At 38.8% G+C, this 25,890-nt stretch overlaps 1 protein-coding gene across 1 annotated transcript in view; it reads left to right on the top strand.

Moving 5' to 3' along the window:
• The window catches only part of pappaa (pregnancy-associated plasma protein A, pappalysin 1a), a 134,091-nt gene that overhangs the window by 46,272 nt on the left and 61,929 nt on the right, over nucleotides 1-25,890 (top strand). Inside the window, exons 9-11 of the mRNA XM_067439882.1 lie at nucleotides 5,517-5,645; nucleotides 8,382-8,473; nucleotides 13,235-13,431. Of these exons, the coding sequence (XP_067295983.1) occupies nucleotides 5,517-5,645; nucleotides 8,382-8,473; nucleotides 13,235-13,431 (418 nt within the window). The remainder of the gene's footprint in view (nucleotides 1-5,516; nucleotides 5,646-8,381; nucleotides 8,474-13,234; nucleotides 13,432-25,890) is intronic.

The following is a 25,890-nucleotide window of genomic DNA, read 5'->3' as shown; positions in this document are numbered from 1 at the left end:
ACTCAAAATGAGTTACCGACTGCTACCGTCCTTGATTTATAAATGTACTCCCGCGCCACAGGAAAACTGATCTGGACCAACTGGAGAGCTGCAGGAATGCAGACTTCTACACTGTATCAGATTTAAATGTTTAGCAAACAATCTCATTGGCTGCAAGATCAGCAGAGACCAATCAGCTTGTGCCATGTGGTAATAATTTGGTTGCTTGCCGATTGCAAGTAACGGACCAATCAACTTGTAACCTCTACAGTTTTAATGGCTGAACTTTTACAAGTTTGGTTCAACAGGAATAAGCAACAAATCCCTAATGCTAGATGCTTTTCATTTATTTTGAACAGAAAATAGTGAAAATTATTACAGTCTGTTCCACCTAGTGACATTTAGTCCCCCTGTGGAAGTTGGTACAGTCTCTTTTAGTGCATTAAGCATGAAAGCATTAAACAGAATGCAGGGCTGATGAAAAACAAAGGGTATTTAGTAACGAATAAGTTATAACAATGAGCCTCTCTTGTGTTATAAAAGTACAAAATAAATAGAATAATGAAATATAAAACATGTGAGAATTCATTAACATGCGGTGACAATGGCGGATGCAAAAAATTCAATATTAAGCTTTATCAAGAAATCACTAAAAGATGAGCGAGAAGGAGCAAAATAGTCTACTTTAGTCCATGAGGAGACAGTGAGTGAAGCGGCACCCGAGGCTTCCCATTTCCAGGACACGCATATTTCATCACTGGACTTCCACGACACAAATCGGCTCAATGCCAAATGATTTTGTCTCATTATGATAGCGGAGACAACTTAAAGGGATAATTCACTTTGAAATTCAATGTTGATATGTTTTAGCTTCCCTCATGGGCATCCGAGATGTAGGAGTATTTGTTTCCCCAGTAGTTTCAATTTTGATCATTTTAGGTCAAACCGTTCTTGTCTGTGCCTCACATAATGCAGGTCTATGGTCACCACCTCAAAGAGCATACACAGAGAAGTCCAAATTAAACAATCCCCCATCGTAAGTACACACTGATGGCCTAAGACACGAAACGAGTGGTTTGTGTGAGAAAACCAACAGTATGTATATAGTTTTTACCTCTTGTACACCACTACGTCCGACTGATCCGAGGGCGCGCGTGCGTGTTTCCTGTTGTGACATTCGCACGTGCTGGCGTTAGTCTGCGCAAGCGCGGAAAGCGCCGGAAGTGGATCTCTCGCGCTTGTAAGTCTCTCATTGTTTACACAGAAATTTGGGAAGTGTTACCTTTCACTGTGAAGATCTAAACATATTTAGACGTACAGGACATCGCAATGGAAGAAGATTTCGATATATTCACAGACAAAGTTGAATTTTTTTCACAACCATATTTATTTGATATTTATTTATTTATTTTTTCGTGTCTTAGGCCATCAGTGTACTTACGATGGGGGATTGTTTAATTTGGACTTCTCTGTGTATGCTCTTCGAGGTGGTGACCATAGACCTGCATTATGTGAGGCTCAGACAAGAACGGTTTGACCTAAAATGATCAAAATTGAAACTACTGGGGAAACAAATACTCCTACATCTCAGATGCCCATGAGGGAAGCTAAAACATATCAAAATTTAATTTCAAAGTGAACTATCCCTTTAAAATGCCCATGTATGGTCATACAGATAAGAGTAAGATGTCATTCGAAACTGAAAGGGTCTATTTCTATTTGTGTACGCTCACAGTAATAATTAAACATTGTGTGTTTGTATAAAAAAGAAAACAAACAAGATGCCGCTTTCTGCCATCCTGGTTTCCTTTCCGTGATGTTAGTGGAGCAATCGGAACTCTCTTTTTTGGTAGGTGCCTAAATATTCTTATTAGCTCATCTCTTCTACTGCTCTTTTTCCTGTTGTGGCGGTTATCAAACAGCGTTGCAGTAGCCCGTGCGCCCCCTTCTGGACTGACGCATGGCTCGCTTGTGACTGACTTTATTTGTCATCTGACTGTATGCACAGTCCTTACTGTGATGGTTCGGTCCGAATGCATGTATCGTTACACCCGCATTGTTATACCATAATATAAATTCACATGTTTTTTTTTTTTTTTTTTTTTTCATGCACATTCACCTAGACTTAGAGCATGCTCAAAAACTCAAAAACTGCTGTGTTCAAAGGAGGTTTCCTGTTTTAAATAACATTAAGTTTCAGCTTTATGTGTGTACGGTCTTTCGCTGCATGTTGTGTAAATTGCTTTTCTCTGTGCAAAGCTTATTTGTTTTTTTTCTTTTATGGGATGTTTTCCCCTTTTCCAAAACACAGGCAAATTGCAGCTTAAACCTCTTGCCGGTGTCATTCATGTCAAGTGCTAATTTGAATGATTTGTTTGGCCTCTTATTAAGCGTTACTGTTTCCCTGCCCATTAGCACAGGCACATTTTATAACTCTGCTGACGGCAGCACGAAAACACTTGGCCTCACGTGAACCTGTGGCGTTCGTAATAAACGTAACGTCCACGGCACTCTGGTAATTTGGCAGTGTTGTTTTGTTAATCAGCAGTGATGTGCTTGCATTTCTCTCGGGGAACGTGTCCAACGTAAATGCAAATAATGAAGGCTTTGTGTATTTTCCTCTCGCTCAAGTTGGCTCTTTTATTAATGACCTGTGTATGTGCAGTTTTGGAGATGGAAAGCTGAAAGACTTGGGGTTCCTGTCTAGTAGTTAATGCACATGCTGTTTTGTAGCTTTGTGGGTAGGTTGTAGTTTAGACTTTTAGTAGATTTGAGTGTAGAACAAATGCAGATGAAGTTTTAGTGTGTATGGCCTTCTTTGTCTTTCTAGTGGGGATGTTTGCACAGAAATGACTTAAGGGGTCTAATAACTATTTAAACTCCAGTATACTTCAAAAACAACGGTACTTGTGAAATAGCATACAGATTAATGTTCTACTTCAAAATTCACTCCAAACACATTTAAGATCATTTTAAACTATAGTAGGTTTTAATTAAGTGTTCAAAACATTAGCTAAATGCAGTTTGCACAGTTTTTGTGTCATATTTTTTTCTAAAGTGTGCTGCTTTTTCACAAGGGTCCCCTGAGACCCGAGTAACTTGTTTTGTGTGAAGAGCCTGCAGTAAATATTAGCATCTACTGAGTATCATAGAGGAAAGGGGAATTTACTTTCAATCACTTCATGCAGTTTTGCTGACCAAATGCAAATGTCCCCCGAGACACATTTGACCTGGACAGCCCTCCAGTTCACTCAGAGAGGTGTTGAAGATGCGACTTGTGCTTGTATTCAGGTGTGCTCTGATGGAGGACACATGTCTGGCCTGTTTTTCTGATTATCAGCTGCCACAATCGTTCCCCACCAGAACGCTGTGACCCTTTCCTCAAAGCCCAGTGCTAACAGAAGGGTTTTGGTTTCATTGTCTCAGCACATCTTCATCCCTCATGACTTCCCACATGGTTCGGCTTGAGTATAGATTCACTTTCCTCTTTAGACTGACACAAGATCAGATGTCTCTTATCTCTGATCTCAGCCTCCACCAGCTAATGGTTCAAAGTGACAGCTCATGAGCTTAGATCCAGGACTAACCCAGCACTAGGAGTTTTCAGGGTGTAGAAGGTGTTGGGTCGGATTGACATTGTTCTAGTGGTTGACACAACTCTTGTGTGTTAAACCTGACTTTTTCAGCAAGGAATGATCAGATAGCTCTCACTGAGGTCTCTGAGCTATGCTAGAAGCCACATTATATTACCAAAAGTTTTGGAACGCCTGCCTTTACATGCACATGGACTTTAGTAACATCCCACTCTAAATCAGTAGGGTCTAATATGCAGTTGGCCCACCCTTTACAGCTATAACAGCTTCAACTCTTCTGGGAAGGCTTTCCACAAGGTTTAGGACTGTTGAGAATTTTTGAGCATTCTTCTAGAAACTCATTTGTGAGGTCAGGCACTGATGTTGGACGAGAAGGCCTGGCTCTCAGTCTCCGCTCTAATTCATCCCAAAGCTGTTCTATCGGGTTGAGGTCAGGACTCTGTGCAGGCCAGTCAAGTTCCTCCACATCAAACTCACTCATCCATGTCTTTATGGACAGACGCTTTGTGCACTGGAGCGCAGTCATGTTGGAAAAGGAAGGGAACATCCCTTCCTGTCGGGAGCATGGAATTGTCCAAAATGTCTTGTCCTTTCACTGGAACTAAGGGTCCAAGTCCAACCCCTGAAAAACAACCCCACACCATAATCCCCCTCCACCAAACTTTATACTTGGCACTTGGCACAATGCAGTCAGGTAAGTACCATTCTCCGGGCAACCACCAAACAAAGTTGATGACTTCCGTGCACTGTGACCCTCAGCATGCGCTGACCCCGCTCTGTGATTTTACGTGGGCTACCACTTTGTGGCTGAGTTGATGTTGATGACTTTGAGATGATGTTGTTCTCAATGGCTTCCACTTTGTTATAATATTACTAACAGTTGAGCGTGGGATATTTAGTAGTGAGAACATTTCACAAATGCACAGGTGGCAACCTATCACGGTACCACGCTTTGTTTTTTAAGCTACTAAAATGACTAATGGGAATCTGTGGTTTTATATTATAATACGTAATCTTAACTTTTGGTTTTGTCTGTGTAGCATGCAAGAAAATGTAATGCCTTTTCTCTACACATGAACACATGTTTAATGTATTCTATTAATCTAAATGAATATTCATTGTGCAATAATGAGCGCAATAATGTTTTATATATATATATATATATATATATATATATATATATATATATATATATATATATATATATATATATATTGTAATATTGCATGCCTATCTTGTAATTAGTTCCTGTTTGTTATTGTATTTTATAATGTATAAATGTAAGCCTACTGTATATACACTGAAAACAACTGGAGTACAGTTTATACATAATTACAAAGAAACATCAAGTAAATTTAAATAAGTTAAAACTATAAAATGTTCTTGTAAAATATACACCAATATTCTTTTTTTTATATATATATTGCTCGTTCAGTCATGAAACTCTGGAAGGCACATATTACATCAATCCTTTACATGCAATCTGCAAGCAAACACATAATTCCGAGTGGCTCAAGCTGATTGGCCTTTGTTGATCCTGTAGCCAATGAGATTGCTTGTTCAACATTTAAATAGTTTGGTTCAGGGTTTTCTGTGCGCTTGTCCTGAAGCTCCCTGTCAAAGTTCCTCAGAACCCCTATTTATTTATTTATTTATTTATCTATCTATCTATCTATCTATCTATCTATCTATCTATCTATCTATCTATCTATCTATCTATCTATCTATCTATCTATCTATCTATCTATCTATCTATCTATCTATCTATCTATCTATCTATCTATCTATCTATCTATCTATCTATCTATTTATTTATTTATTTATATTTCTTTATTTTTAATGATTTGGCATTAAAAGAAGAATCAATCCTAGTGGCAAATATTAATGCAATATTACATTCCTGACCTTGGACCTATGTGTGATGGTTTCTTGCATTTTCCACAGGGATGTTGAGTATGGTGGTGTATACACATACCAGGTCCAAACCATCTCCAGTCGGAGCGAGAGTGAGCCTTCACCGCCGCTCACACACCGCCTTGGAGCGCCGTATTGTGGAGACGGACTCATCCAGAGGTGAGATTGGATGAGTTTCCACAGCCTTCAGAGCAGTGGTTCTCAAGCTGAGTTAATCTAAGGCCCTGTTTACACCTGGTATTAAGATGCATTTTGATTGATCGGATCACATGTAGATGAGGGAGACACATTCCCAATCACACCTGTGGCCCTATTTTAACAATCTGAGCTCATGGCACAGGTGCACTTAGGGCACGTCCGAATTAGTGTTAATTTTGTCGCTTATTTTTTATTTAGTCTTAGTCTTGTGCTAAATGTCTTTGTTAGTTTTAGTCATATTTAGTCATTCACATATCTTTATTAGTCTTGTCATTTTAGTCTAGTTTTAGTCAAAATAAAACTCAATATAGGCCTATCTTAGTCAAGTTTTAGTTAAAACATATTAGTTTTTTTAAAAAATATATATAATTTCAGTCAAATAGTGTTTCAAACATCTCAAATATTGTTTAAATGTCATAATTACCAGACAAAATACACCTGACGAATGATTTTTGTTGAATGTAACTGTGTTACATTATTCGATTTTGATCAGTGAGATAAATATTTTAAAGGTCCCATGGCATGGAATTTTTATTTTATGAGGTTTTTCAACATTAATATGAGTTCCCCTAGCCTGAATGTTGTCCTCAAGTCGCTAGAAATTTTGATCAGTATAAAACAAGTTCAGGCTGTCTTTCTCTGCCTTTGAGAAAATGAGAGCTCAGACGAGCTGATCTTAAATTCTCTGGTTATGACATCATACCAGGAAAGGTTACCGCCCCTTCCTCTGCTTTGCCCGCCCAGAGAATTAGTAGAGAAAGGAGTCAGTTTATCAGTCAGCTCATGCTTTACCATATGGATTCAACAGTCCCACCACAAACAGTGAGTAACAGCGTTCATTAATGCCTGATCTGAGATCAGTGAGTTCTGATGTATAGCTAATCATACAAGTTCACACAGACTTTCTTTCTAAATCGTTGAATACTGTCAGTCCTGCAGCTGGCCGTCCTGATGCATCAGTGAATCAAGCCAGTGACTGAAACCATCAACTTCACGTGGTTTCTGTTAGCAGCATGAGACAAATCTGTTATTTAGATGATTAAACTACAGAGAGCAATCAAATAACACTCTTTATAATGTTCGGATCGGTCAATCACACGTTTGAATGACGCTGCTCATTATGCTCAACAGAAGCTCTTACTGTATTCATATCGATGTCGTGTTTGTTGTTAGCTGTGGTGAAAGCATTTTGTGAGAGAAATAACGTTGCAAAGTTAACTTGTGTTTATTCAGAGCTCTCAGATACAAACAAAAACTCAAAAACTCGGTACAATAACACTTCCTCAGCAATCTTTCCCCAGCTCCCTCTCTGTCTCTCTCTCGACTCGCAGCGTTGCGGCTGCTCCAGCTTGTGCCTGACTAAACCACGCCCCCTCCGCACGTTATCTCATTTCAAATGCAAAGATGTCAGCCAATCACAACAGTGGGTGTTTTCACTGAAGACTCACCGCAGACACGCCTCTTGAAACAGAGCATTCTAAACTGAGGGCTAATATCAGTATAGAAAAAATGCCTTTTATTTCTAAATTATGTTTTGTTTTTGTTTTTTATGTAAAAATCATACTAACAATATCAGTAAACTCCAGGAAACATTATAAAACAATAAAACAACCCATGCCATGGGACCTTTAAGTGCTCATTAATGGGCCTTAATTATTGCACAAATAGTTTTTACTACCAAAAGATCTCCTCAAAAGGATCAATACATATCATTGAACTAAAACATAGAACATTTAAATAAAAAAAAATAGTTAAGGTCACTTTTGATCACCTGTGAGTATGAGTTTGACATTAATGTTAACATTGTTGCGTCAAAAATAATAAAAAATAAGATTTTATTCAGCTTTGTCTTCTCTTCCGTGTTTGTTTTCAAACCGCAAATAAAGGATCAAACAGTCGCGAATCAGCAAATTGATTCGTGATTCGTATCGCCAATGTCACGTGATGAGTTTGACACGCGATTCGTATCTCGAATCATGACCGTTTGATTCTTTATTTGAGGAACACAGAAGAGAAGACAATGCTGAATAAAGTCATATTTTTTGTTATTTTTGGAACAAAATATATTGTCGACGCTTCAAAAGAGTCTAACTTACCAACTGATGTGACATATGGACTACTTCCATGATGTTTTCATGACCTTCTGGACGTGGACAGCAAGTTGGCATACACTTACATTCAAAGGACAGAAAGCCCTCGGACTAAATCTAAAATATCTTAAACTGTGTTCTGAAGATGAACGGAGGTATTACGGGTGAGGAACGACATTGGGGTGAGTCATTAATGAAAGAAATGTAATTTTTGGGTGAACTAATCCTTTAATACTAGGTGTAAACAGAACTTGATTCTCGTAATTAGCAGTAATCAAACTTAATTAAAAAGCAAGAAAAGTCAATGCAGGATCCTCCTCAACTTCTGTTTTATCAATGAACATACAGTTTTGATCAACTCTCCCAGAATCTGTTAATACATTTTATAGTTATTGGATAATGGGGATCCTTCGAGTCAAAAAGATTGAGAACTACTGATTTACAGGATCATCACATTAACCTCAAGAAAACATTTGAAAGTTGTTGGGAAACACACTGTCATATATCCACATTGCACGAGGAGGTTCATGCTTTTAGCAACAGATTTATGTCCACCAAGGGAAATCATCATTATTCTGTTTATTATGTATACATTGATTTATTCCAGGTCCCAGGGAGAGGAATGTGATGATATGAACACTATGAATGGAGACGGCTGCTCCGGCCATTGTAAGAAGGAGGCGTTTTTTAACTGTATTGGTAAGTGTCGAGAGAAAGCGTAAGTGCATCAGCAGCTCATTACAGCCATCTGTCTTACGGCTACGACGAAAACGTGGCACGCTTTTAAACATACTCAATGCTGTACGTCACTATTGGTTGACGGTTTTGCGAGATGTGTTTAGGAGCACTTTAGGAGTAATAGTTTAGCCGAGCTCTTTTAGTCGGTCCCTCCAGTGCCAAAGCTATTTTTTATCACTAGCATTATGACATCCTTGTAAAATTTGTAAGACATTTAATTCAAAACGAACACACTAACAAATGTATGAAGGATGTGTTGGCGCCTTCTCCCGCTCTGTATTATTAATAATAGAATGCTTTCCGGTCTCCGTTTTTATAGCCAGAGCCTGAGGAAAGGTTACGTCTTTGAAAGGCAGCAGTAGGGTCATTGTGTTTACTGTTAGAAACCAATGCAAAGCCTGTCAGAAGTGTAAAATACTGACTGTCACATCTTTATATAGAGAACCTATTCAGTGTTCAGCAACAAACACCCAGCAGCGAACTTGTGTGAATGTACTTACTTATTAGCCAATCACAACAGAGAGTGTTTACATATACAGTAGAAGTCTTAAAAAAAGAGGCCATTTGATCCTAAAGGTCAGAACGAGGGTGTATATGAGGAAAACAAACACAACTTTAAAATGGTAAATGCACAACATTTCAGTGGTTTGGGTTCAGTAGGATTTTTTTTTAAATATTTTAATTGAGCAAGCATGCATTAAATTGACCAAACGTGACCGTAAAGTCGTGAAAATAAATGTAAAATGAATGTAAAATTAATGTAATAAATGCTGTTCTTTTGAATTTTCTATTCAGTTTTCAACATTGATAATACGAAATGTTTCTTGAGTAGCAAATACGCATATTAGAATGATTTCTGAAGGATCATATGACTTTAAATTGTAATATTATTTCACATTATTGTTGCTGTATTTTTGATCAAGTAAATGCAACCTTGGTGAGCAGAAGAATCTTATTAAAAAAGATAGATAGATAGATAGATCGATAGATAGATAGATAGATAGATAGATAGATAGATAGATAGATAGATAGATAGATAGATAGATAGATAGATAGATAGATGGACGGACGGACGGACGGACGGACGGACGGACGGACGGACGGACGGACGGACGGAGAGATGGATGGATGGATGGACGGACGGACGGACGGACGGACGGACGGACGGACGGACGGACGGACGGACGGACGGACGGACGGACGGACGGACGGACGGACAGATAGATAGATAGATAGATAGATAGATAGATAGATAGATAGATAGATAGATAGATAGATAGATAGATAGATAGATAGATAGATAGATAGATAGATAGATAGATAGATAGATGGATGGATGGTTGGACGGATGGACGGACGGACGGACGGACGGACGGACGGACAGACAGACAGACAGACAGACAGACAGACAGATAGATAGATAGATAGATAGATATGAATCCTCTTTTAAGACTGCTAGAGATATTCAAGCACAGTTTTTAGACTATCAGACACTGCACGGTTTTTTTTCTGAGAGTTTATTTCTTCCATTTGCTGAAGGAGCCACATCTGTGTGGCAGCTTGAGATATTAGTGTTTGTGTGTGGAACCATCAGGCACCATCATGAATGAACCGTTTGTCTTTCTGACTGTGCAACTGATTGTTTTTTTAGCTGGATTCCGCTGAACCAAAAGATAGCGTTTGGTTTTCCTTATCTCAATATTGTGTTTGAATTAGGTTGTCCAGAGACGGTAAATTGCTCGTCTCATTGTGTCTGAGGAATATATTCACGGGTACGGGGTGGCACGGACATGCATATGGCTGTGCACAAGGCCAAGTGTGTGTGTGTGTGTGTGTGTGTGTGTGTGTTTGTCCCCCTCTGCAGCCCCTCGTTTAAACATCAGCAGAGGGGAGCTCTGGAATTTATGTGGAGGCTCGAGCCAACTTGGCCCGGCATGCCTCCGTCCTCCTTGTCGGAAACCCTTACATTGACAGACAGACAGGCTGAAAGAGAGACAGTTTGTGTCTCTTTATCACTAAATATACTATGCACATTATCATTATTTGGGGCTTAGTCTTACTCTGTAAAGTAGTTATTTTTTATCAATTATGTAATGAGAATAGATGACCAATTACAACAGACTGGGCCATCTAAACAATCAGAGCAGAGCAGGCTCTGGGAAAGAGTGTGTTTTGATTGACTGGGATCCTTCTTTGAAGCGTTTCAGACACCGAGAAAAGAGCTGATGCTGCAAAGCATATTATGAGGAAATAGGGCGACACTTTATTTTAAGGTTCAGTTATTATCTATTAACTAGTTGCTTATTAGCATGCATATTACTAGGATATTGGCTGTTTATTAGTCCTTATAAAGCACATATTAATGCCTTATTCTGCATGACCTTATTCTACATCTCTTAATCTACCCAATACCTAAACTTAAATGCTACAAAAACTACCTTACTAACTATTAATAAACAGTAAATAAGGAGTTAATTGAGGCAAAAGTCGTAGTTAATAGTGAATATGTGTTCCCCATACTAAAGTGTTACCGAAAATAGTTTTTTGACCTTTGAGGCATGTATACCCATTACAGGAGACTGCAAAACAAAATATTGGCACTTTAAATTACAATGAGCAATACCGATAGAGACCATTTTATTATTTTTTAGTACTAGGGCTGTCAGAAGTTGACACGTTAATAACGCATTAACGCAAATTCATTTTAAGGGCACTAAATTTATTAACGCGCGTTAACGCAGCGCGCATTTTCAGTTTGATCCATGGTCCGTAGTCGAGATAAGCCATAGACGTAAAGGATGCAGCAGCAAACATTAATGGGGAAAGAAAATGGTTAACATTAATATTCTAAACCAAAAGTGCAGTTATTGCCTATAAGCTCCCATATTTTTTGTTTAACCATATTAGACCATATTTGGTCGAAAGAAAAATCTGTTTACACTGAGCACATTCTCTGCAGTCCGAGCGCTGCGCGAATACACTGAAGCTCACTCTCGCTCATGTCTGAGGTAAATCATTGGCACATCACCATGTAAAGTAAGCCTACATGTGTTATATTGAACTAAATGCATTACAATCGTCTAAAACGAATGCGCAGGTTACTTTTCTAAACAAGAGCGCTCCCGGGTCCGTGTTCTTCACACTGTTTACGTGAATAGCGGCAAAGTTCGGCACACACACGCAAAATACCGGCATTTTTAATAGGGAGCTGCCTCTCTTAAAGGGGCCGCACTATATTCCTCCTGCTCGTTGAATATGGACCTCCTCCAGGTATGCATGACAGCTTTCACATTACGAGTTTTTCATACAAACTGTGCCCTGCTCTGAACTAAACTGCCAGTAATACAACCTTTATTTATATTCTTAAAATGAGAGAAATGTCTGCTTATTCTGAATTTTTAAACTTAGGCTTAAGAGACATGAACAAGTTCTTTGATAAACATCTATGACATTTGATACATATCTAGTCTTCATGCTGTATTATTGATTATTATTGAATAAGTATGGTTTCACTAATAATAAATGTACATTTGCATAAAGCATGCATATTTGTCCATATACCCATGTTGATTAGAGTATTAAAAACTTTATTCAAACTTAATTTAAGATACATTTACAACACATTCAAATCTGTGAATTGTGATTAATCGTGAGTTAACTCATGGCAATCATGTGATTAATCGCGATTGAATATTTTAATCGTTTGACAGCCCTAATTAGTACATGTAGAAAGGAGCATTTACTAACTTTACTTAATCCTCTAGAAGTGTTGTTCATTTTTGTGAATGAACCTTGTTGTGGAATGTTGCCATTAATGGTTAATAATGGTTCCTTTCTGTAATGTTGTAAATGGTCTCTTATGCACTGTTGTCACAATTCATTTTTATTTGCGCCACTAATTTGTTGATGGAATGCCAGATAGACAGACAGAGTAGGAGTGGACGGAGACACAATGTGGGAGAGAAAATGTGAATGAGAAATAGTGAGAGACAAACAGAAGGAATAGTGAAGGAGAGAGACAAAAAAAAACTTGAATGAGGAACAGCAGCTCCAGGGCCTGGAAAACTCATCCCAAATGTCCCAAAACTCAACAGCTCTCCTGTCTCACTCATGGCCCTGGAAAACCTGATCCGAAACCTGAAAAACGCTGCCTTCGGTGGTGGGAAGGCGTGAAGGAAGGCACATCTGAAAGCAATGTTTTGCGCAACATCCTGTCTGCCGAGATGCCTTCATCTGCTCGGATTCTGAAGGCAGCACAGATCCAAAATTAACACAATTCAGCAGGAGAGAATACTCTGCAATTGGCCGGTAACTTTATTAGGACCTGCAGCATGATGGTTTTAAATGATATTTGAGAAGGACAATCTGACCTTCACTGTTGTAAATTATGTGAGCGATTCAGATCAGGCATGCAAGCCGCCTGCTCAATAAAACATCTGCTGCCATTCTTTAGCGCTCCACGTGGGGACACACATGTTGAATATTGCTCACATTAAGCCATCAAAGTGAACATTTTAGGAGAAAAAGCACATTTCTGAAGTTTGGTTTAGGGTTAGTTGCATGTAGTTATGCATCATTTATAGTTATTACTATTGTAACTAAATGTAACATATGTAACAATGATATAAAGTGTTATTTAGTGTTGAATTTATTAAATGCTTGCATCACAGACTTTTTGTCTTTCTCCAACATGAACAAGTACGTGTGTGTGTGTGTGTGCAGATGAGCCAAGCATGTGCTACTATTATGACGGCGATGGCGTCTGTGAAGACTTTGAGCGGGAGACAGGCGTGAAGGACTGTGGCCTGTACACGCCGAATGGTTTTCTGGACCAGTGGGCCACCACAGTGGAAGTGTCCCATGAAGACAGGCTGTACTGCCCAGCTGACGTGGCTGCCGGATATCCCGCTATTACTAAGGTTTGTGCCAATTATGTCGTCAGTGCATTTGTTTGACTCTACTTTGCATTGTCAGCGGTTGCTCAAATGAACAATTCTCATTGACATTTAATGGTTGCTTTGTTGCTATAAATTGGATTCAGCTTGAATCACCTTTAGATGCTTTGCAGATTCAATAAAAATGGCATTGATCATAAAACAAAACATTTAATTATCTTACTTTTTAGTTTTTATTTCTGAGGGCTAACATACAATACAATGCAATATAAAGATGATTTAGAGATGAACAAACAAACCTCCCTCAAAAGCCTGATGATCATATTGGATACGCAGCTGACATTAAACTCACATAAAAAATGATGTATGGATAGTCAAGTAAACAATACTTGAAATATTACTAACAATATAAAAGACATTCTTTAATTTATAAAAATCAGTAAAAGACATGTGAAGCATGAGCATTTTACAATTATTCTAAAAGGCTTATCAGTCAGACGACAAAAGTCAATAGACTGTGAGCATCTGTTTTTTATGCAAATTTGGGACTTTTGGAAAAGATGGTCCTTTTCATGTAAGAACTTTGGCTTGCCGCAAATACTTGCCTTAGTTCCTTCCGTAAGGCTGGAGATAATATCTCCAGAGCTGAGTGGACCATAAAAATGTCTGCGAAACTGCACGCCGACCTCGGTGTCAAACAGCCCTTTTGCACGATGTCCTGGCCCGTTTCCTTCCAAGGAAGGACAGACGGTGTAAAATATTCTTGCTGAATGGCAGTTACCTAAAATGTAAAAAGAAGTAAATATTCGCAATAGGTGGAATATACTCTGAACATGTTTTCGTGGTTCAATCCGTTTCATTCATACTCCTAAACATGTAGCACACATGGCTCTAGCCTCATCTGCCTCTTAGAGTGCCATCTGTCGTGAACACAACCCAATCGCATCTATCAGGGCTGTGTGAAGAGCTCTTAAATGCTGGGTATGTTGTGTTTGCTGTGTTCTTCAGAAGGGTTTGGACATGACCCCTATACCTTCAAGTGCCCGTTCACCCCTGTAGGGGAATGAGCGTAGCCGAAAGGGATCAGTAGGGATGTTTTCAGAAGGGGAGGGTGGGTCAGTGCTGGAGCCAACGCTTCAAACTAACTGCCAGGAAGAACGATCCAATCTTTAGGTCAAGTGAGCTCATTTTCATTCATGTGAAAGACTTACACACTGTAATGTCTCTGCTCACCACCTGACACTTTAAGGGCCGTCTATGTCTTAATACAAGGGAGAACACAATGTCTTTTCTTCTGTGTGGCCTGGAACAGATGCTCTTGATTTAGGTCATTTGCAGTAACTCTAGCCCATTTTTATCCATTTGAACTCTAATTAACATTTAATACCAATTAATCACAGCGATTCCTGTGAATAGCCATCTCTTTTCTACATCACGAGCACATATGAAGCGAAAATTATGAGTAGCTTGACAACAGTTTAAATTGAGATAGTTTCATGTTTCACAACATTCATACCCATGGATTAAAATTAATTGTCTTCCATATTTCTGAGAGTATTTACTTTTTGGGTAATAATTGTAATTACTCCAATTGGCACCATTTGCATTGTTACAAGGCAATACTTTAAAATTAAAAATATTATTGCATACAGAGTGACAAACATGGTGAAACGGTTCCAATGCAACAGGGATGGGCCATCCCCAAAATGTTCCCACAAAGTTGGGAGCATGACAATTTCCAAAATGTATTGGAATGTTGAAGCATTAAGAGTTCCTTTCACTGGAACTAAGGGGCCAACAACATAATCCCCCCTCCACCAAACTTTACATTTGGCACAATGCAGTCAGGCAAGTACCATTCTCCTGACAACCACCAAACCCAGACTCATCCACAGGATTGTCAGACAGAGAAGCGTGACTGCTCACTCCAGAGAACACGTCTCCACTGCTCTAGAGTCCAGTGGCGGAGTGCTTTACACCATTGCATTCCACGCTTTGCATTGCACTTGGTGATTTAAGGCTTGGTTAAGCTGCTTGGCCATGGAAACCCATTCCATGAAGCTCTCTACACACTGATCTTGAGCTCATCTGAAAGCCACACAAAGTTTGGAGGTCTGGAGCTATTGACTGCAGAAAGTTGCGCTTCAGTATGAGCTGACCCGTTGAACAGTTGCGCGTGGAATATTTAGTAGTGAGGAAATGTCAGGAATGGACTTATTGCACAGGAGGCAACCTATCACGGCACCACGCTTGAGTTCACTGAGCTCCTGAGAGCGACACATTCTTTCACTAATGTGTGTAGAAGCGTCTGCAGGCCTAGTGCTTGATTTATACACCTGTGGTCATGGAAGTGCCATGTGTCTGTTTGGTTTTGGACCTTCTGTTCGTTCTTGGACTTTCAGTTTGTATTTTGATTTGTTATTGTGCTCCTTTGTTCAGTTTCCCGCCACTCTTTTGTTTCTATGGTTACCTTTGATAGTTAGTTCAGTTCAGCGGTGTCTTATCAATTAGCTTGTTTATGTTCTCTACTCTAGGTGCACCTGTTAGTCTTTAGTCTGCCTGTTCCTGAGCATCATTATTAAAGTTTCTGTTTGGAATTGATCTTCTGAGTTTATTCCTAGTTAACCACACTGTTACAAATGACGCCTGGGCTAAAGACAAAATGGACTGCTGAATGATCCAAAGTTATGTTCTCTGATGAAAGTCAATTTTGCATTTCCTTAGTTTCACTAGTTCATCAAAAAGTGAAAAAATAAAAAGCATGTTTAATGTTACATTTGACAAGATCTGATTTCTAAAAACATGCACATTAAGAGCATTCATCCGTTTTGAACTTCCCTATTAATTTTGAAGGCATTATTTGCGCCTTTCTGAATATAATATTCAGCTTCGGGCAAATCCCTACTTTCCGTAATAATGTAATAGTATGCATGCAATGTGTGTGCTACTCAAATTTGTAACCATAATGACGTAAACTACTACAGTTTGGCAAGTGTTTGCAGTTGCTTTTATATATAGAATACATTTAGGAAGAAAGTCTTTGTGTTGTTACACTGACCAGCTAATCGAGCATCAGAATTACTGTTGAATTATTTAAATCATTACCTGCTCATAATCTCCTGGGCAAACTGCTACCTGGGTCATTTGAGGTACTTCTTACACCTGACCTAGCACAAATGGGACTCCGCTGTAATAATGCTTGAACAGAACATCTTGTTCATGTAGTGGCACCAGGATTCTGCTTTTAGCTGACGCTGATCCAGAGGGAATTCACCAGTTAACAGTAAGTAAGCACATGTTAGCATAGCGAGGTCACATAATGCAGCCAGCTGATCTCTAAGGCGCCCATGTTCCTCAGTGAGCGATGACGCAAACTCCATTGCCCTGGAGGCGTAATGACGGCATACAGGAGAGCATTGTGCTGCTGGAGTCTGCGTGTGAACAGAGTCTACCGCAAAACGCTGGCAAGGTCTTGCAAGGTGGGAGGGTCAGATGAGTCGCGCCCATTTCTTGTTGGGTCACTAATCGTCTTCAGCAATGCTTTGATTGCTGCAATGTGGCAAGATAACTTTGTGCAACCTGAAAATGAGCCATTGATTCCTGTAGCTGAACCAGTAGAGCATGGGTCAAGGTCATGTAATGATAGAATGCATGCATTAAATGTGATGAATAAAAGCATCTGCCAGATTCATGGACGTAATGCATCTTTGTCATATATTGTTGAGTCTTCTCCGGCTTCAATTATTCCAGATGGTTTTCCCATGAAAGACTGGCAACCTCCATCCTGTTGGCTGTTAACATGTCAGGGTTTTTGAAAGCCTGTTGAACTAGGGCTGTTTATGTGATGTGGAGGTAGCTCACAGATGGAGTGCTCTTGGGAAGCCATTGGCCAACCACACATTTTCCTTGTTTGCCCACAGAGGCAAGAGCCAATGCTTCAGGCCTGACACCCTAGATGAAGCCATAGCCGGTGCAGTCCCAGTTATGAGATCAGGGCTGTCATAAACCATCTGGGAGAAGTTGATATGGCTGAGGTTGCCCTCCCAACTCATTCTGTGAGCACTTTTGTGGCAGATTTTTGAGCCTTTCTGCATGGCTAACAAAGGATGTTATTTCAAATGGCGAATTTTGCACAGAGTTTCCTCACATGTTGTTATGGTGGTTTGAACCCTTACAAAGGTCTCTCAATAAATATATTGCAGATGTTAGTTGGCAAAGCCTCGTCTTATTTGTTCCAATTTTTCTGGAAAAACAAGTTCAAGTTTATCCAATGTGGGCAGGGAAAATAAACATGCAAATATGCAAATAGATTCCAAATAAGAAACATTAATTTCTCTTAAAACGGTGTGTGTATGCAGGGGAAAGTCATTTAGCAACAGTAGACTTGAAAGTCTTCAAGCTTGTAAAACGAAGACGAAATGAGCCAAAATGTGCTAATTATTTTTAATATTAAACATGAACAACGGCACAGTTGCACTTTTCATGCACATCAACTTGCAGCAGATTGAGGGATCTTGCAAGTTAAACGTATTCCCCTCCAAAAAATGCACTTTTGCAAAGACAAAATGACACTTAATACCTAAAACAACATTTTCTGGTTCATTTAATCCGCACTGTTAAAGGGGGAATTCACCGCTGGCAAGATGGGCCTTAATAAAACTTGCCTGTCTATGCAATAGAAACTCACTTCTACATGACTAGAGAAAACAGAGAAAAAGGCTGATTTGTTCATACTGCATTTTTGATTTTGGAACCGACTGTCCTATGGCAGGAATACAACAATGCAGAAGTTCAATCTCTAGTTTTAACAAAAGCCGCAGACTTGTCAAAAGTCCTGTAGATGATGCAAACTTATGTATTTGTACTGTAAATGGGGATATCTGAGTCCAGGCAACACAGAAAAATAGTGAACATTGTTCATTTACATATGCTACAAAGCTGGTTGCAAATCTGCAAACTAATCCTTTAGTCAAGCGATCCAGTGGCTGATTTGTTGCCAGGTCGCACAGCTGAATGTGTTTTTGTTGCAGCGAGAAGCATGGGTTCCTCTGAGAGTCCTGAGGTTTGCGGTGACTGAGCACTTTGCTTTACCTCTGCAAATGACACCTGTTGCATATCCACATCTTTTCTGATGGATTATTGCTCTCTTTTGGTGCAGAAAACATGGACACTGGTGAACTTTGACAGGCCTGAATCATTGGCTTAGTTCATGGTAGGGATGGGCGAGCTTCCCAATATTCCACATCTCAATCTTTAATGCAAAAATTCACGATCCACGATCTGAATTACGATCTTCCCATCGAATCTTCGACTATTCGGGGTCACCCCTAATATATTTAGAATATCATCAAAAAGTTTATTTATTTCACTAATTCCATTCAAAAAAAGTGAAACTTGTATTATATTCATTCATTACACACAGACCAATCATTTCAAATGTTATTTCTTTTCATTTTGATGATTATAACTGACAACTAAGGAAAAACCCAAATTTAGTATCTCAGAAAATGTGAATATTGTGAAAAGGTTCAATATTGAAGAGACCTGGTGCCACACTCTAATCAGATAATGAACTCAACACAACGGCAAAGGCCTTTACATGGTCTCTCAGTCTAGTTCTGTAGGCTACACTATCATGGGGAAGACTGCTGACTTGACAGTTGTTCAAAAGATGACCATTGACATCTTGCACAAGGTGAGAAATACACAAAAGGTCATTGCAAAAGAGGCTGGCTGTTCACAGAGCTATGTGTCCAAGAACATTCATAGAGAGGCGAAGGGAAGGAAGTTTACAAGCAATAGGGATAACCGCACCCTGGGGAGAATTGTGAAACAAAACCCATTCAAAAATGTGGGGGGGATTCACAAAGAGTGGACTGCAGCTGGAGTCAGTGCTTCAAGAACCACTACGCACAGACGTATGCAAGACATGGGTTTGAGCTGTCGCATTCCTTGTGTCAAGCCACTCTTGATGTAAGAAGCATGATGCCTGGACTAAAGACAAAATGGACTGCTGAGTGGTCCAAAGTTATGTTTTCTGATTAAAGTCAATTTTGCATTTCCTTTGGAAATCAGGGTCCTAGAGTCTGGAGAAAGAGAGGCGAGGCACACAATCCACGTTGCTTGAGGTCCAGTGTAAAGATTTGAGAGTTTTTACCTTACTTACTCATTTTGTGTCTTAAGACATCAATGTGTCCTCACGAGCCATTTGTATTAAATTTGAATTTTTAATCAAATTAGAAATAATTTATTGATCGCATCTGAAGCAGTGAGTTTTAAATCAATCACATGAATGACGTTAATAAATAAATCAGACAATGCACGGGTAATTTAGTGATATCCCAGTAGTCTTACCTGGTCTTGAATCAAAATCCTGAGTCCTCTTAGCCTGAGACTATGACAAGACCTTCAAAAAATGAGCCGATCTCGAGTACTACAAAACTACCTTAAACTCCATGTATACTTCGCTTGTCATCTTTCTGCTCCGTTTCACAGTGGACACGGAAAGCACATGGGGATCTGTCTCTTTCATAGCTTAATTAGCTTTTTAAATATATATATATGTGTATTTTTTTTTTTCTTTAAATGAAGCATGTCCTGCAGTAGACTGTATCTTACGACAATCACATTACATGATTTGACTGATTTGGATGTAAAGTTTAGGTTTTTAAGGAGGGTACATTTAAGGAGGGTGTATATATATATATATATATATATATATATATATATACACTTTTTTTTTAACATTATTATTAGGACATAAAAGATCACAATCTCTATGATTAGCATAAAAAGTAGATTGTGGACATCTTCAAGATTGATCAAGGTATAAAATCATCAGATCTCTTACGCCTAGTTCATGAACTCCATGTTCATGCTATTTTTAATGGAGACGAGGTATACATATTTGGCTTGCTGTCCATGATGGAGGGTTCCAGCTCAAGGCTCCACCCGAGCCTGAAGTACCCCCTAGGACTTCCTTAATTGTTTTTTGTGGTAGCCAGCCAAGAAGGTGGAGTTGGAGTGGCGGAGGGATGCCGGAAGTAGGACAGAAGTAGCTGCTTATTCGCTTGTTCAGGTGCTGATTGATCAGACTGCATAAACATTTTCCTCCCAAGCTTTTCTTAGGAGTCCCTATGGAGCCTTTTAACATATACTGAGGTCTGACAGTGAAGCCGAACTTTTGCCCATGCAGTCAGATGAGGGACAGCCACGCATGAGGCCTCCCCCTGTGGCTCCCAATGATTCTTCTCCATTTCCCTTTTATCTTAAGTGGTGATTTACAAACAAAATCTTGGGGTTTGGCTGTGGTTCTGTGTATATGTGTCTGTAGTAAGGTGGTGGTGGGGGGGCGTTCCACTCCAGAACTACACAGCTGGTACACATTAGCTCTTGGACACAATTGTCAAACCATCCCAGGCTTACTTTGTTTTCAGGAGTGAACGCTTGAGGTTGTTTGCTTGTAATTAACTTCACATTGAAACTTCCAGTTGCTGGGTCGACCCTGGAGTGCATTATAAGTGCAGTTTTTCTGCGTGTCACCTGCTCTGAGAAACACGATGTGAGACGTTGTGAGACGTTGTGACAAAAACAGACGCAATTACATCACATTGCAATTGGCAAACCGCACCACGTTCAGCTTTGAAGTTGTCAGTGATCCACCTTACTAACGGGACCAGCCTCACTGCACAAGATCTCAATCAAGTTTTTTTTCAGATTGGTTTTTCCCAACCGGCTCCGAGCACAGAGTGTTGATTTTTCCAGCTCCTTTTATAATTTACAGCCTGTCCTCGCATTCCAGTAACCTGTGGTTTGAGTCAATAAGTTGTAGATCATTTGTTTTATTGGTTTATTTAGCCCCTCATGCTGGTGGGCCTTTCCTGGCGGTGGTGTGTGGTTTTACAGTGATGTCATAGACCTGCTATGCATCCGCAGGGATACTTCCACCACCCACTGATAGGTAGCTGTTCCTCCAATGACCTCATCAAATCAATGATAAATACACGTGGATAAGCCCAGAAGCCAGTCTAAATTTACAGTTTTGACCCTTACAAAGGCACAGTTTAGTATAATTTTGTAAAATAAGAGTACTTTTAATGGAAAATGTTTAAGTGTGAACTGAATATAATGTTTTTAATATGTTATATAATGTTATAATGTTATATATATATAATGAATATAATGGCACTTAAGTGGATGCTAATTGCAATTACATTTAAAATCTATTATAGAGAACATTTATTTTAAATGCAATTTTCCAAACTTTGGAGTGCCTTTTTTGGACTTACTTAAACAGGATCTAAGGACATCTTTATATGTAATTTCTTAATTATTTCTATTGTCTTTGAAATATGGTTAAAATGTAGTGGCGAATATACTGGCACGGATTTATGGCAAACTAAAGTATACTTTATTGTAATTTCTATTGAAAATCGTCATGTATTTAAATAAATTTGCATTGATATATTTATAAAGATGACATTTTTATTTAATACATTTAAGTTATAATAACTTTAAATGTAAAAGTGAAGTACTTTACTTTATGTTCTTTAGGTCAAGTTTACTTGTTTAAGATATGGTGAAAGATTATTAGAACATAATGTACTTAAGTGTGTTTTAAGGTGCATTAGTAATTTTTGCAGTAAAATATCCCAAAACCACTAGGCCAATGTTATATATTTTGTTCAGCTGAGTTTTTACAAAATCCCCAATGTTTCCAACTATTTGTAAATTGTGAGAAAATTGCTATTTTAACCAAGGAGCCGGGAAGTCTGAGGGAGTTGCCTGTCAATTGCATCATATCTGGGTTACCCTCAGTTTTATTTGTCAGAAACACTTTACTCTTAGCAGTGTGCAGCAAATGCCACATCAACCGCTGAGCAAACATCATAACATCATTTTAAACACACTTAAATCTAATATGATAAACAAAGCTGCGTTACCTCATACTCGTGACTGAAAAAGCGGAAATAGCGCCGGTGACTATGTCCATCATAATAAAAGTCCCGCTGCTCGTGAGGCGTGTTTGTGTTTGTGTTCAATCGCTCCAGCGGCCTTGCTCAGCTCCATAACACTAGGTCCTGCTCTGCTTCACACTACAGTAAGATTAATAATTGCATCCATGAACATGATTTCTGCCCGAGTCCTATCCGATTCTTTTCCACCGGCTATGAAGTGAAGACCACATGTCCCAAGATTCGGCTCTCAAACTTGCCGTCATCAAACTACACCTTTGTTTTGAATAGGCGACTTCTAGAGGACGGAAAAGTTACATAGTGCAGCTTTAAGAAACAGTCATGAAAATGTGCTCTCTTTAAAGGTGCACTATGCAGCTTTCCGTCCACTGGAGGGCGCCTATTCAAAACAAATGCGTAGTTTGATGACGCAAAGTGTGAGCGCAGCATCTTGGGAGATGTGGTCTTCACCTCACAGCCGGTGGAAAATAGGACTCGGGCAGAAATCATGTTCATGCATGCGGTTATTAACGTTACTGTAGTCTAAATCAGAGCAGGACCGAGTGTTGTGGAGCTGAGCAAAGCTGCTGGAGCGATTGTTAAACAAATACCCGCCTCGCGAATACCGGGACTTTTATTATGACGGGACGGGACACATTCGCCGGGCGCCTGCACAGATCTGCTCTTCCGGTTATGATTTTGAGGTAATGCAGCTCTGTTTATCATATTAGATACATTTAAGTGTGTTTAAGACTATGTTATGACTTTACTCCGTGCGTTCACTTGTTCAGACTGCTAAGAGTAAAGCGCTCCTGCCAAATAAAAGCCGAAACCGAGGGTAGCGCAGATATGACGCAATTGACAGGCGACTCCCTCAAATGCAATGCTGAAACGTCCCTGTCCTTGGTTAAAATAGCAATTTTCTCACAATTTACAAATTGTTGGAAACTTCTGGGATATTGTAGGTACTCAACTGAACAAAATATATAACACCGGCCTAGTGGTTTTTGGATATTTTACTGCAAAAATACTACATAGTGCACCTTTAAAGCCGCAGTCCGTAGTTTTTCCTCTTTGTCGCCATCTCTGTTAGAAATCTGCAATTGCAGTTTTTCAACTTTCATCAACTTTACTTGAATTGTGCCTCGGCAAGGCACAGCATGGATGAATCCAATGTTTTGATCAGATGTGATACTGTCATTCAGAATCACAGAGTAAGTAGCTAACATCCACTTTGTTCTGACTAACTAAGGGGAAAAAAAGCATTGCAATAAATTGTGATAATTACATCTAATGATTGGTTATCATATCACGTCAAACCATGCAAATTATACGTTGTGCTTGTTAATGTTAACATCAGCATTGCATCTAATTTCTAATTGTCATGTAACAACAAGTTCATGTGAAGAAGAGGTGCATTGCTCCCTCTCATAGCTAGCAAGGAATAATAGATATTTACCGTAATGCACATCGCAAATGAGAAATGCACAACTACGAAAACTCTTTAACTGCGTGAATTAAGCGAACAAGTGTTCCCATTGTTCCCAAAATGTAACCATTAATGTCTTACCTGACCAGCAGAAAAAGAAAAAAAATATCCTTGTTTTCGCATCGGCCCAGTTGCAGGCTCTTTTTTTTTTTTTTTGTGTAGCTGCTCCAAAATTCGAAACCTTTTGAATTTTACAATGGATTAATCTCCAGTTGTCAATGGTGATTGTCGTTTGAACCTGTCTGGATCCGCCATCAAATAGATACATTTAATTATATCAAGTGCTGCGAGAAAAGGCTATAAATCTCCACCTCCAACATCCTCACACTAGCCGGACTCCTTCTTTATGTGTTCAGATGTGACCTAATGATGCAAACATATGCTTGAGTTTCCCGCAGAAATCCACCAGTACCACTGGAATTAAAAACATCATCATAAGCTTACCATTGTAAATCGAGCAAAGTTATGTAAATCGGCTGTTTATGTACTTCCTCAAAAATGTATTTTGGATCATTTTTAACCCAAACAAGTTACTGACTGCAGCTTTAAGAGAGAGTATATCTTTTTTTAATTGATCATATCGGGTTCCCCTTTATATTAAGTGTATTAATACGGGTAAGGTTAGGATAGGTTTGGGCAAGGGTAAATATTAGAGATTGACTAATATTAGTGTAGATTAGATAAGTGTAAATATTAGAGATTGACTAATATTAGTGTAGATTAGATTAGGGTAAATATTAGAGATTGACTGATATACTAATTATTTATTTAATCTGTTTTAATGCTTTAAAAAAAAAAAAATAAATCTTGGAAAAAAATATTGGTAAGACTGATTATTGGTCGATCTAGTAATTATTGATATAATTAGGACATGAATTACAAATGTAATTACATGCAGGTATTTTTCAGTATAAGCACAATGTAAAAACATGTATGTGGACAGTCATTTTATTGTATCAAATGATTCATAGAGCTTTTTTTATAACCAATATCAATTATTGCATGTTTATTTGCCCAATAACCGATATATTGAACCAAAGATTAATTTGTTTTATTTCTAGTATGAGAGTTCAGTGTAAACGCCCACTGCTGTGATTGGCTGCTGTGAGACTTCAGTATAAATGTACACTGCTGTGATTGGCTGCTGTGAGACTCCAGTGTAAACGCTCCCACTGCTGTGATTGGCTGCTGTGAGACTTCAATGTAAACGCCCACTGCTGTGATTGGCTAACATACAGCTCGTGTTGCATTATATTTTGTCATTGCAACTCAGTTTTGTGACTGTACATGAATCATTACATTTCATATCAGGCATTAGAATGAACACAGTTACTTACATGTTGCATTACTGTCGATCCCAGGCACCGCACAATATTTTGTAATCTTCAACGGCATGTTTATTGCTTGGTAGCTCGATCTGGTTTAACACTAGGCCTATGTTACATGCACAACTTGCTGGGCGGGGCTAGGCACTAATAAAGACCTCCCCCGTCTTCTGTAGAGCTACTATACTATATATATATACATACTATAACATCATCATACTATAACCTCTTATATGTCAAAAGCTTAAGGAAATTAGTTTTATTAGTTCAAGACCCCTTTTAAAGTGGGCCCTTAAATTATTTTAAATATGTACAGTTAAATATGTGTATATATATATATATATATATATATATATATATATATATATATATATATATATATATATATATATATATATATATATATATATATATATATATACCGTAATTCCTCAAATAAAGACCGGGGCCTTTATTTACCTGAACTGCCGATGGGAACCAGCTTTTAATTTGAAGCAGGCTTTTATTAGGGGCAGGCCTGTATTTCTAACGGTGTGTTCACACGTAGGTGTTAACGCTTGACGGAGGGCACGGCTGAAGCTTGGTGCTGACGCGATCGTCATAAAGACAACAGCCAATCACATTAACTCACTTGCAGCTTGGACCACAACACAAAAAAGCGCCTTTTTTGACAGATGGTCTGTGAGACAAAATGGATGCTGATTTGGTTGTTTTG

This window comes from Pseudorasbora parva, chromosome 3 (genome assembly GCF_024679245.1).
Source record: "Pseudorasbora parva isolate DD20220531a chromosome 3, ASM2467924v1, whole genome shotgun sequence".
Taxonomy (NCBI): Eukaryota; Metazoa; Chordata; class Actinopteri; order Cypriniformes; family Gobionidae; genus Pseudorasbora; species Pseudorasbora parva.
Note: the sequence above shows the minus strand (reverse complement) of the source record. Positions and strands in the feature narration are given on the sequence as shown.